Below are 14270 nucleotides of genomic sequence, written 5' to 3'. Positions count from 1 at the left end.
ATGGCTATGTCAGTGTGGTTCATAGCTGAACCGTATGTGGAACTACAATTACACTTTTTTTTTGTACATCTTCTAAATTTCCTGGACTTAATTGTCTCCTTTTTCCCGTTTGCCTAGGTTAAAAAAAAAATTCAACTTCATTGAAGTACAATTGACATAAAGTAAAATATGAAAATATTTTACGTGTATGGCACAGTGAGTTTTGACTAACGTGTACACCACCCAATCAAGATAAAAAAACATTTCCATCAACCCCAGCAAATTCCCTCCTGCTGTTTTGCAGTCAACTCTCACCTTCATCCCAAGTGATCACTGATTGGATTTGATCATTAGAGATTAGTTTTACCAGTTCTTTAAACTTCATGTAAGTGGGATAATTTTTTGCAAAATTACAGTTTGAAGGGTGCCTGGGTGGCTCAGTCAGGAGAGCATGCAACTTTTTTTTTTTTTTTTAAGATTTTATTTATTTATTTGACAGAGAGAGACACAGCGAGAGAGGGAACACAAGCAGGGGGAGTGGGAGAGGGAGAAGCAGGCTTCCCGCTGAGCAGGGAGCCCTATGCGGGGCTTGATCCCAGGACCCTGGGATCATGACATGAGCTGAAGGCAGACGCTTAAGGACTGAGCCACCCAGGCGCCTCCAAGAGCATGCGACTTTTGAGTTCGACCCCACATTGGGTGTAGAGATTACTTTAAAAAAAAAAAAATTTTTTTTTTAAAGAAAGAAAATTATAGTCTGAAGAGAGAGAGACATATAAAAAAGCAATTATATTTGTGTGTAATGAGTAGAAACAAGCTTGAAGAAACACAAGCTGTTCCAGTGTTGGGTCACTAAAGGAGTCCTGGAGGAATTTAAAAAATAAACCACCACCACCATCTGCAGCACTAGAAAGAATTAACCTGGAGTAAAAAGAGGTGTTATGTATGGAAGACATAGGGAGTGGGAGGAGGTGTGAGTGAGGGAGTGCTAATAGGGAGTCCGGACGTAAGGAAGAACAGGAACACCGCCCTGGAGGCAACAGCAATCCGGTTTGGACTCAAACCTGGATTTCCTAACTTCTGTCCATTTTATTACCACGAAACTCATTTGCTCTCCGAGATTTCCCCAGTCCAAGCAGGACAGTTATGATACAAAATGATTCCCCAGTTATGGTTCAATGTTTTCCCCCTCAGTAAACTGTAAGCTCTTTGAAAGCAAAAACTTCATAATTAAACCCTCGTCACGTAGTAAGCATTAATAAATATTGGTTGAACTGACGAATGAGTAGATAAATGAATGAATGAATGAATGAATGAACGAACGAACGAATGAATTCATGGGTGTATGCAAGTCCCTGGAGGAAATGGTCGCCCTCGGAGGTGCAGTATGGCCCAGAAGCCTTAGGACCGGGAAGGCGCTGGGGCCCACTTCAAAGGCCAAGACGACGCTCTAGGAAAGCACTGTGCTCCGTGCGGTGGTGTCGCTCTAGCCGCGAGGACGCCGCTCTATGGCAGCCGGGAAGGCGGGGCGGTGGGGCACCGGGGCCTTTTTGTCCGGACGCGGCGGGAGCGCGCTCAGCGCGTGCGTACGCGGCGGCGTTTGGCAGCGAGCTACCGCTGTGAAGTGAGGCGAGGCGAGGCGGCTCCGGACCCACGGACCGACAGACCGAGCGGCCCCTTCGGCCGTCGGCGGCCAGGCGGCCAGAGATGTTGTCTGGGAAGAAGGCCGCGGCGGCCGCGGCGGCAGCAGCAGCGGCGGCGGCGGGGACTGAGGCCGGCCCCGGGGCAGCGGGCGGCGCAGAGAACGGCTCCGAGGTGGCCGCGCCGCCCGCGGGCCTGTCGGGCCCTGCCGAGGCCGGGCCGGGGGTGGCCGGGGAGCGCACTCCCCGCAAGAAAGAGCCTCCGCGGGCCTCGCCCCCCGGGGGACTGGCCGAGCCGCCGGGGTCCGCCGGGCCTCAAGCCGGGCCTACGGTCGTCCCTGGATCTGCGACCCCCATGGAAACGGGAATCGCGGAGACTCCGGAGGGGCGACGGACCAGCCGGCGCAAGCGAGCGAAGGTGAGGCGCGACCCCCTCCCGCACGCCTCAGACCCCGGTGCCCGGCTCCCTCGAGGTTGTCCAGCCCCGGCCACCCCCGCCTCCGCAGCCCGTCGGGTGGCCACCGCACCTCCGCGTCAGCTGGGTGGGTGGGGTGAGGGAGGGGAAGGGCTTCGCGCGGGTTGAATGCGCTCTTTGTGCCGGGACCCGGCCGTCTCGGGAAAGGGGGATTGATGGGAGGGGTGGTTGACTCCTTACATCTGTACGCCTTTTCCTTTCTCTACTGGGAGACCTGGCTCTCTGACGTGGAGTTCTGGCTGGCGTTGTTGGAGGCAGGCATGGCTTGTTGGTCCGCGGATGTGTGTGGAGAGGGGCCCTGGGCAGTGTTGAAGGAGTTTCAGCTGGGCGCGCCTTGAGCTGTAGGGTAATGCTAAAGAAATGGTCTTAGCCCGGGAGACGGAAAAGAACGGTTGTGTTTTTGTTTTTGTTTTTGTTGTTTTTAGGCCTGCTGTGCGCTGGTTTTCCTCTTTTTCCTTTTATTCTCTCCACGATCTTTTGACGTAGATTTTTACAGATGAGGAAGCTGATGAAGAGGGCTAATACCAACTAGTCAAGGTGCAAAATATATGGGAAGAAAAAGGCTTGTCACCCGAACAGTATGTACAGACAACAGCTGCCTCGCATCTATGGGCGCCAGATGCTGTGTTCAGGGCGTCACTAATGTTTTGTTTTTGCTGAATGCCAGTGGGCAGGTATTGTTAGCCCCGTTTTAAGAAATGAGTAAGCAGAGGCACACAGTTGAAGCAACTTGCCCAGAGTCACGACACAACGGAGTTAAGTGGTGGAACTGGAATCTACGCTTATGTTGTGATAAGGTATCTTCAGCCTCAGACAAAGGACCACATGGAACACCAACTGTGCAGGGCACTAAGGCAGTACTGGGGCACAGACTTTTTAGACTTGGGTGTTTTCTGGAGATTCATACTTTTAAAATATTTAAAATCATGCAATTCATGTAGCTTACGCATGTAACAAGTTTTCTGTCTGTATATAATTTTTAAATGGATGTGCCAAGTCTGTGTGTGAAGAGCTTCTTGAGATGAGTATTACCCAGACTGAGCCCTCAGATTCAACTGTCCACTTGAGAGATCTCCAAGAATAAAAACCGTGTGCTAAAAAGAGGAAAGGCTTTTGGGGGCTTTTACCAAAGCATGGTTTAGAAAAGACACAGGTTGGAGACTCCCAGCTCTCAGAAATGAAATAGAGGGCAGAAGCCCAAGGGTTTTTATTTTACTATTTTAATAGAAAGTATGGCCAGAAACCATGTGATAAGATATTTCTTAAAAACAGGTTTATTGAGATAAATCACATGATAAAATTTACCATTTTTAAGTGGTACAGTTGAGTGGTTTTTAGCATATATTCACAAAGTCTTAGAACCACCACCATAGTGCATTTTGGGACATTTTCACCACTCTCAAAAGACACCTGTACCATTGGCAATCATCCCCATTCTCCCCAACTCCCACCCGGACCAACCACTGATTTACTTTCTGTCTGTATGAATTTGCCTACATCTTATATAAACGGAATCAGAGAATATGTGGCCTTTGTGTCTTGCTTTAGTATGTTTTCAAGGTTCATCCATGTTGTAGTATTTCCATTTGGTATTTGATGACTCTGTGGCATAATAGCCCATTATATGGATATACCACATTTTGTTTATCCATTCATCATTTTGTTGGACATTTGGGTTTCCTCTTTTTGCTAGTTATGAATAATGCTGTGAACATTTGTGTACAGTTTTTGTGTGAACATAGGTTTTCAGTTCTCTTGGGTATATACTAGGAGTGGAATCACTAAGTCACCATCTCTGTTTTTTTGTTTTTGTTTCACTTATTTAAATTCAGTTAACATATAGTGTATTATTAGTTTCAGATGTAGAGTTCAGTAATTCATCAGTTGCATGTAACACCCAGTGCTCATTACATCATGTGCCCATCACCCGGTTATCCCATCCCCCCCCTTTTTAAAAAGTTTATTTGTTTAATTTGAGAGAGAGAGAGCATGGGGGGGGGGCGCAGAGGGATAGGGATAAGTAGACTCCCTGTTGAGCAGGGAGCCTGACACAGCACTCCATCCCAGGACCCTGGGATCATGACCTGAGCCCAAGGTAGATGCTTAACTGACTAAGCCACCCAGGCACCCCAGTGTTTTACTTTTTGAGGAATTGCCACTTTTCCACATTAGCTACACCATTTTACATTTCCATTAGCAATATATAAGGTTTCCAATTTCTCCATATCCTTGTCTTGATACTTTTTATTATAGCCATCCTAGTGATGTGAAATGGTGTCTCATGGTTTTGATATGCATTTCCCTAATGACTGATGATATTGAACATCTTTTCTTATGCTTATTGGTCATTAGTTGTATATCTTCTTTGATGAAATGTCTGTTCAAATCCTTGGCTTCTTTTTAAATTGGGTTGTATTTTTATTGTTGAATAGAATTCTTTATATATGGTGATTATTAAAGTTTTTAATTTTAATGTCTGATTTATCTATTTTTCTTTTGTTCCTTTTGCTTCTGGGGTTATATCCAAGAAACCATTGCCTAATCCCGTGTCAGGAAGATTTACTTTCATGTTTTCTCCTAGGAGTTTAGCTTTAGCTCTTGAATTTGGATCTATGATTATTTTGGAGTGAATTTTTGTATATGGTATGAAATAGGAGTTCAATTTCATTCTTTTTCATGTGGATATCCACTTGTCCCAGCACATTTTATTGAAGACTATTGTCTCCCCCTTTGAATGGTTGGCACCCTCGTTTATTGCCCATAAATGTAAAGGTTTATTTCTGGACTGTCATTTCTGTCCCATTGATCTGTATTTTTTGTTCTTATGCCAGTACCACACTGTCCTGATTACTGTGACTTTGTGTAATAAGTTTTGAAATCAGGAAGTTTGATTTCTTCAACTTTGCTCTTTTTCAAGACTGTTTTGGATATTCTGTGACCCTTGTATTTCCACATGAATTTTAGAATCAACTTATCAGTTTCTGCAAAAAGGCAACTGATATTCTGATTGGGATTGCCTTGAATCTGTAGATCAATTTGGGACATACCATAAGATTTCTGTCTTTGTAATTATCTTGTGTTTATTCTAATTCCTGCTACACTATTTTTCTATTGTGATTAACTCAAACTCTAAAGAGAAAAGTGGGTTACCTGTTTATTTGAGGGAGCAACTAGGAAATAAGGAACTAGGGAAACTGACCTATTCCTGGCCAGTCTTGGGAGCCAGAGGAAACAGACCTCAAGGGATAGAGTATCTATTAAAGGAAGAAAAAGCAAGCTGAGTCCAGTATAGATAGACTGGCCTTGCTTCAAGAGTTCTGAGGTATATGTGGGGGGGGGGGGGGTATATCTGTATCTAGAACTATAGATTCAATAGGAGACATAGATACAGATGTTATATATATAGTTATGTAACTAAAACAAGGTTCAGGGTATTGGAAGGGGTCCATGCAATTGGGAGGTCCCTAAAGCTTAAGTTTCATAAGTTTCAGAATAAAATCACCTCTGAGTGTGTATGCTAACATTATGGCAAAATATTTAAGGTTTGGAATTATTACGTTGGGTTGGGACTTCAGGACTGGTGGCCTTCAACTGGGCCTTGAAAAAGCGCAGAATTTAGGGCGCCTGGGTGGCTCAGTTGGTTAAGCGACTGCCTTCGGCTCAGGTCATGATCCTGGAATCCCTGGATCGAGTCCTGCATCGGGCTCCCTGCTCGGCAGGGAGTCTGTTTCTCCCTCTGACCCTCCCCCCTCTCTCTCATTCTCTCTCTCTCAAATAAATAAATAAAATCTTTAAAAAAAAACACGCAGAATTTAGAAAAGTATTCTGGAAAAGGGGTTAATTTTTCTCCCTATGATTCGTTTTCCTCAGGAAAATAAACCCTACCTTGTAAGGTTTTTAGGTTTAGATATAATGTAAACAAAACGCTTACTGCAGTGTCTGGCTTAGAGTACAGTGCACAGTAATTAAGTACTACCAGCGGAGAAAGGAAGTGAAACATGCTTGGTATATTATGCAGCGGTTTGAGAAGCAACAGGGAGTCCAGAGTGGACACTTGAACATTGGGAACAATGGGCAAATGAATTTAAATGAAAATGGCGTTTTTCTAGGAGCAAGATAAATTGGAGGGAACCAGTAGTGTTTGGATTGTAGAGTCATGTCCAGGTTATAGAGAGAGCCAAACACTGGATCTGTGCTATTCAGTATGGTAGCCACTAGCCCATGTTACTAGTACGACTGAGGAAACTTGAGTTTTTACTTTTAAACTCAAAGAGCCACATGGTAAGTGCTCAATACCCACATGTGACTACTGCTGCCATATTGGAAGCACAGATGCAGAACATTGCCGTTATCACAGAAAATGGTATCGGACAGTACTGCACTAGACTGAGAAGTGCAGACCTTAAGTGCTATGACAGTTCGGAGAAAGGAAAGACATATTTGCAAGTTTGGAATAGTTAGGAAATAATTTGCAGAAGGGATGAGCCTTGAATTCTGGCATCAGATTAACAGAAAAGGGTGGAAGTAGCTTTTAGGGAGTTTAGGGATCTGTAGAACAACATTGAGGATTTTTTGACTAGTGTGTTAGAAAATGGCTAAAGGTAAGTTCAGCTGGTTAGAGCCAAAAAGTTTATATGCTGGTTTGAAAAATTTGGCATTCACCTTTAAAACTATTTAAAAATATCACGTATTTGGAAAATCAGTCTGGCAGTTGTGTCCTAGGTGACTAAAAAGGAAGAAAGATTAAAACAAAAAGACTGGAGCTTTAAGATGACTGGAAAGTGAATGAAGCATTGTAGCAAGGGTGAAGAAGAGAAGGGAGAGACTAGAGGTGTAAATTTCAGAGTCACCTGTGTAAAGGTAAGAATAATTACCTTACTGACTTATATCTGCCTATTGGACGTCTTTATGTCCTTGGTTGTAAGTAGTTGTAGAACCTCCAAAGTCTCAGGATTTTGCTTAGGGATAAGAAGTTCCCAGTACTTTGTGTTTAGAGTATCTATTCCTTTTTTCAGGGGAATAGTTTTTTTTAATTTTTTAAAGTGTGTATGATTCTTTCAGATGGTTTAACTTTTTATTAAGTTGAGAAACTTTTTTTTTTTTTACAAAATAAAACTTTATGCAAAATCCCAAAATAAAGTAGTTTTATATTAAGCCTGTTTTATATTAAGTTTAAATTAATAGTTGCGGTGTTATATTGGTCTCAGAATCCAGTTTTATTTCTGTGTTTTGTTTATGAAGTATTGTGAAGACCCAGTGCTTGATAAGATCCAGTGATTGATAAGTAGTGCAAATGGTTGTTTTTTTAGCTTGTCTTCTCAGGACACCGTCTTGGTTGAACAGATTGCAGAAGAAATTTCATTCTTACGTCTACCCCAGATTTAGTACCCAAGCAGTACAAGTTCATGTGTTTGTTGGTAGTCTCCAAAGGATTATGGTTTGGTTTAACACATATAAATGTGTATTTAAATGAAATCCTGAAGAATTTTAGGTTCTGTAAAATACAGATTTTTTTTTCCTTGTTGTTTTTAAATACTACCCTTAGATATTTTTGCTCCTACTTCTAGGTGTTTTTCTAATCTCTTTTTTTCCCTGAAAACTAAGAACTCTATTCCTTCTTAGTGGCTACTACTTCATCAAAAGATTGGATTAAACAATGTTAAAAAGAGTGTTTTTGCTGCAGAACTTCTCAGTAACTTTAATGTGCATCGTGATTGTCCTAGAGGGGGCCTGTAAAGAATGCGGTGTTTCCCAGACTTGATCATGGATTCCTTTTGTGGAACATCCTTTGGAAAGAGCTGAATGAACTACTGCAGTAGAAAGGATCTTATATTATTGTTTCAGAATTTGCTCATTGCCCAGTTCCTTGGTAGGCACTTGTTAAATGATTATTGATTAAATGGATGAGATTGATGAACAGAGGATTAAAGGGCTAAATCTTTGGGGTAGGGAGGGGTCAAGCACTATTGAGGGCTAAAAGAAGGGAAACTGCATACTTTAAACATGTATTACATTTTCTGACCCTTCTTCCTTTTTGAAACTTTTCCTCCTTGCTGCTTTTTTGTCTGTTGTCCTGAGGTCTGTTTTTACAGTTTATCTCAGTCAAGTAGGGTGAAGTTTAGTATGTAGATTTCTGGAGGTTTATTGTAAAGTCTCTCGATTTACCTGAAAAGGACCAAGAGTTTGCAACTAGAATTTCAGTTTATTAAGGGCAGGGAATCTCTCATTCATAATTGTTTTCTCCATTGTGGCCATGTACTCAGTGTTCTGTATTTGATAGATGAATACTATTATTCATGTGTTAAATAAGAATCTTTTTTTTTTTTTTTTAAGATTTTATTTATTTGCGAGAAAGAGAATGAGAGACAAAGAGCATGAGAGAGAGGAGGGTCAGAGGGAGACACAGACTCCCTGCCCAGCAGGGAGCCTGACGTGGGACTCGATCCCGGGACTCCAGGATCATGACCTGAGCCGAAGGCAGTCGCTTAACCAACTGAGCCACCCAGGCGCCCTAAATAAGAATCTTAGAGCGTGGGTCAGAACTGTTTAATTTATCCTTAATTTTTGTTTCCATTTTCTGACACAATCCATGTTACCTCCCCTAGCCACCCACTCTCCTGCCCGTCTGTGTTCATGTCAAAAGAAAGAAAGAAAGAAAGAAAAAGAAAAATATAAAAGTAGCCAGCCATATGGAGCTATTTCAGAGACATTTCAAAAATTAAGGTAGAGTACACTTGCTGTAATCCACAGGACTATTAATTTCAGAAACCTAATAAATTAGGTACGTTATTTGTGGAAACCATATTGTCTTTGCTCTGTCTCCACATCTAATAAATTTTTATTTCATTCATTTTATCTTTTCATTGAATCTGAAATAGAGAGCTGTTGCTATGGCTTCCTGGAATCTTTTTAGGGTGGGAGTCAACAGTGACAGTTTGCTAGTGTTCTAAGGTTGGTGACTATTTGTAATACCATATTACACATTTTGGCAAACAGGTCCATTATAATCTTCCCTATCTTAAGTTGCTTTACCCCCAATAAGACATTCACCAAGATTGTTTCCTCTTTATACTTAATACCTGGTCTCTCCTTTTATAACCAGAGTGTAAATTAGTAGTAAGACCTGTGGTCTCCCTTTCTGTTTCACTTAATTTGTTGTATTAAGGATTCTTTGCTTTCATCATTCAGCTTTCTTAGGTCATTGGTTATTTTTTAAGCAAAATGTGCTTTTTCATAGTTTCAATTTGGCTGCTGCCATTTGCAGTTTTTATTACCTACCATTTCTCCCCATTTGGTTTCTGGGATTTTGCTGTTCCACTTTGGAATAGTAGAAGTACAGGCCTGGCCTGCCTGATAGACTTGTTATTCTAGTTGACTATATTTTTATCTCAGGGTTATTTTAGTCTTTGTTGAAACTTCTGGTGTGTGAACATGATGTATACATACATATGAATACATATGCACATACAAACATATATATGCATACACATATTTTAAAAGAGTTCTTAGGAGTTGTAGAGAGCCTCAGATTCATTGATCTGAATGTCAGTAGTATGATGTAAAATTGATAGATTGGGCTAAATCTGAACTGACACGAGATTGTTTCATGAGAGATTTTAGGGTTTTTGTTTTTAAGTTTATTTATTTAAATAATCTCTACACCCATCATGGGCTACACTCGAACTCATGACCCTGAGATCAGGAGTCACATGCTCTTTCGACTGAGCCAGCCAGGTGCCCCGAGATTTTGTTTTTAATAGCTACCTATTATGAGCTAGCTTGTTCCTTGTTATTTGCTTATTTCCCTAAAAATCTGAATTTAAAAGGCAGTTCACATTCACTGATGGTTCCAAATTGAGTCCCTGGTTTTAGATGTTCACTGTATTTAGCTTTCCCTGGTATAATCTCCATATAGGTAGAGTACAGAGAGATGGATGAAAGCTTGGCCAACCTCTCAGAAGATGAGTATTATTCAGAAGAAGAGAGAAATGCTAAAGCAGAAAAAGAAAAGAAGCTTCCCCCACCACCCCCTCAAGCCCCACCAGAGGAGGAAAATGAAAGTGAGCCTGAAGAACCATCTGGTGAGTTATAGTAACCAACTAGTTTTATTTTATCTTGGAAATAAGAATAAATTGATTAATTCCTATTCTACAGTGTTATTTATGTCTTTATCTTTGGTTTATACTCGGATATTGGTCATGTGTCTGTAGTGTATTCATGTGTGTGTATGTATATATATGTATATACATACATATACACATGCATACATATACAGTGGTACTGATATTTTGTGTATGTGTCTGTACATGTATAGAAGCAAAGTAAAAAATGGTGATGGAAGGATAGTGGCAGTATAAGGCACTTGGAAATTGGAGAAATAAACAATTCGAGAAAACATACAGAAAGCCAAATCTAAAGACCAAACCCCTTAGATTTATCTCTGATTCAGAATTTGTAGATAGAATGGTTCAGAAATTATTCTGGTTAAATTATGCATTTACCACATGGTTAGATACTTTCTGATAAAACATTCAGAGTGGGGATCAGTTTTGAGAACAGTTTCCTGGTGAACAAATGTAAAAATATGAGGTCAAAAAGAAAACGCCCAAGGGGCCTTTCAAGTGGCCATTCCAAGGAATAGTAGAAGAAAACGCTATGAAGAGATTCTAAACTCAAAGTCTTCCTATGACAGTGGAAAGATTATTGGAGACTAAAGTATTGGTTTCAGAGCTTCAAACATCTTTGAAGAATTCTCACTAACATCCCCACAGACTAAGACCTACTGAGGATTCCCAGACCACATAGGGGTACCTTTCTGGTTTGGAGAGACCAAACAAAAGCAGAATCTTAATTAATTTTTCCTATCTTCTGGCCTTAATAGCATTTCATTAACTCTTCTTGATTTTGAATTTTTACTGAGTTTTTCTCCTTAAAATACTTTTTGTAACTTTAATAGCTCCAGGTCCATTTACCTCTCTAATTCTTTTAGTCCTGCATCTTTTTCTTTTTTTTCTTTCTTTTTTTTTTAAGATTTTATTTATTTATTTGACAGAGACAGCAAAAGAGGGAACACAAGTGGGGGCAGCTGGACAGAGAGAAGCAGGCTCCCCACTGAGCAGGGAGCCTGATGTGGGGCTCCATCCCAGCATGCTGGGATCATGACCTGAGCGGAAGGCAGACACCTAATGACTGAGCCACCCAGGCGTCCCATAGTCCTGCATCTTTTAAAAACAAAATGTCTGTTTCAGATCCCATCTGCTGTATCTTGCATGACTTGCATAGGTACTCAGATACAGACATATTTAATTTGAGAAGTTTTATCTTTTGTTTTAGTATTTTTGGGGGGAGAGGTTCTCCCCTGTGATGTTATATAAATCACCAGATGTTATTTATTTTTTTTTAAAGGATTATTACTGATGTATCACTTGAGAGAATTACAGGTCAGGTGTTAATTTAAATTCAGATTTACAACTTACCAGATTCTGACCAAAACTCTCAAAAATTAAAATTTATAATTTCATTAATTATAATAAAGTATAATAAAAACATGGTTTGAGAACATTTAAACAAGAGGATTAGATTCTGGGTTCAGTTTATCTCAGGAATCCAGGATTTTCTAAGAATGGTTTTCCTAAAACTTTCTTAAAATGACTTCTTGGGGGTGCCTGGGTGGCTCAGTCAGTTAAGCAACTGCCTTCGGCTCAGGTCATGATCCTGGAGTCCTTGGATCCAGTCCCGCATCAGGCTCCCTGCTCAGCAGGGAGTCTGCTTCTCCCTCTGACCCTCCCCCCTCTCATGTGCTCTCTCTCTCGCTCTCATTCTCGCTCTCTCGAATAAATAAATAAAATCTTAAAAAAAAAAAACTATTAAAAAAAATGACTTCTTGGGCAATTATTGGCAGTGATCTGTTACCTCTGGGTCTGTTGTGCCTAAGGCAAATGTAGCCTTCTCCATACCTCAAAACACCTCTCTTTTTGTTGATTTTTTTTTCTTTCTAGTCTTTTACATTTAGCTCTAATCCCTTCTTTCTGTCCTTGCCTCCAACTTCTCCCTTGATTCCCTGTTCCTTTTTCTTCTGTATTCTTCTGTGATTCTTGCCTTTGTTTTCTTCTACCTTTGCTGTAGACTTACTAATGAGTGAGATACATGGGATAAGTCTTGATATGTCATAGTTCCAGAGGCTGCTGATTTCTTGGTTCAAGAGCTCTAAGTTTTCTTCAATAGATGATCTGATAGTTTAGATGCTGCCTCACCCTCTTTTTGGTGTCTCCAGTGAAGAACTGACTTAAGTATATACCAAGTTGATACACACTTTCTTTGTCCTCTGAGCATTTTATTTTATTTTATTTTATTTTATTTATTTTATTTTATTTTATTTTTTAAAGATTTTATTTATTTATTTGACAGAGCGAGACACAGTGAGAGAGGGAACACAAGCAGGGGGAGAGGGAGAAGCAGGCTTCCCGCAGAGCAGGGAGCCCGACGCGGGGCTGGATCCCAGGACCCTGGGATCATGACCTGAGCCGAAGGCAGACGCTTAACGACTGACTGAGCCACTCAGGCGCCCTCCTCTGAGCATTTTAAACCTGATGTTAATATTTTCTTTTTCATGAAAGAGGTTTTTTATTTTGTTTTTGTATGTTTGTTTTTCCATTAATGTCAGGCAGTGTTGCTACAAGAAGTAAATATCTTATTAAAGAGATTTAGGATTTGGGGAACTGTCTTTTTTTTTTTTTAAGATTTTATTTATTTATTTGACAGAAAGACAGAGAGAGGGCCCAAGTAGGCAGAGCGGCAGGCAGAGGGAGAGGGAGAAGCAGGCTTCCTGCTGAGCAGGGAGCCCAATGTGGCACTCAGTCCCAGGACCCTGGGATCATGACCTGAGCCGAAGGCAGACGCTTAACTGACTGAGCCACCCAGGCACCCTGGGGAACTCTCTTTATGCTGTTATGCTGTAGCTTAATTTTTATCCAGTGGTTTAAATAAGTTATCTTAGTATTTTGGGGGAAAGTTAAAGTTGAAGTTTAGACTATCTTCAGTGCTCAGAGATGTGTTGATAACAGCCAAAACTTACAATATATTATTTGTAATTATGAAAATAAAGTTGTTTTTCCTTTAAAACAACTTGAAATTTAAAAAAAGATTTCCAGGGTGAATTACGGAAGTATTTCCCCCAGGAAAGTAGTGGCAACGTACTGGCCTATATAATTTAGAAATGGATTGGGCCCTAATAGTGAATCATAAAATATTGTCAAGTGAGTTTGAGTGTTTAAAAGCTATCCAGGGTTTCCAAATCTCTTATCAGCACCAGCTCTTTCACTTGAGTTTTTATTCAAAAATTGAATAGAACCATTGTCATTTGGGTATCTTAAAGTCTTTGAGAGAAGACATGGGTCTCGTTCTTTACCAGATATTTTCATCTTAATCATTTTGGGTAATAACGAGAAAATAACTTGTTCTTTATATAAGTATAAAGATATAAAACCTTATATAAGTAAGGTTTGAATACATTTCATTTTTACCAACTTTTAAGTTTGCTTAGAAAATTTTGCTTGGCTTTCCACAATGTTATTCTTAAGAATAAAATATTTTGTTAGCACAAGGTTATTCCGAAGTCCATTGAGTCAGAAAATATCACTGGGGAAGATTCCTTTAGGAGAATTCTGAGGGGAGGCCAGAAAGGAAGGTTGGAGCCTTTGTTACCAGGCTAAGGAATTTGAACTCCATATCTGGGAGGATCTGCCTGGGGTAGCACCAAGGTATTTTGTATTTTGAGCGAGAGGCATTGTACCAAAATACATTTTTTGGAAAAATCAATCTGATACGGTCTTTAAAAGTGAACTAAAGGAGTAAAGAGACTGGCTTGGAGAGATGATTTAGGTTGTTTTGATAATCAGGTTTAGTGAATTTTGGTCAATGGAAAAATGTTCTCAATATGAAAGTTGAATTTTTATGGTAACAAGATGGGTTTTTTTGTTTGTTTGGATTTATGTAATTGGGAAGAAGTTCTGTTGTGGCTTAAAAATTATTTTTAGATTTGTCTGTTTTTGGTAATAACTGAATGTGGCCTGTAGTCCTGTGGTAGTCACATGAGTAAATAATGTATTTTTCATACTAAGTATTGCTGCTTATATTTAAAATTAAAATGATTTGTTTTCCTAAACGTTTCCATGTAT

The 14270-nt window shown here is 40.3% G+C and overlaps 1 protein-coding gene across 3 annotated transcripts in view; it reads left to right on the top strand.

Moving 5' to 3' along the window:
• The first annotated feature begins 1517 nt into the window (after window positions 1–1517).
• Window positions 1518–14270, top strand: part of KDM1A (lysine demethylase 1A) — a 61218-nt gene continuing 48465 nt past the window's right edge. For 2 of the 3 annotated variants that reach the window (XM_045898480.2, XM_045898479.2), the window contains exons 1-2: window positions 1522–2037; window positions 10010–10175. In XM_045898480.2, coding sequence (XP_045754436.1) covers window positions 1687–2037; window positions 10010–10175 — 517 coding nt within the window. In that variant the 5' untranslated portion in view covers window positions 1522–1686. Of the gene's footprint in view, window positions 2038–10009; window positions 10176–14270 lie in introns of all 3 variants that reach the window. The other variant, XR_010411063.1, reaches the window with a different exon arrangement.

This window comes from Mirounga angustirostris, unplaced genomic scaffold (assembly GCF_029215605.1).
Source record: "Mirounga angustirostris isolate CCGP_5_RB_7025 unplaced genomic scaffold, mMirAng1.0.hap1 SCAF_4, whole genome shotgun sequence".
Classification (NCBI taxonomy): Eukaryota; Metazoa; Chordata; class Mammalia; order Carnivora; family Phocidae; genus Mirounga; species Mirounga angustirostris.
The sequence above is the reverse complement of the archived record's forward strand: the minus strand, read 5'-3'. Positions and strand labels throughout refer to the sequence as shown.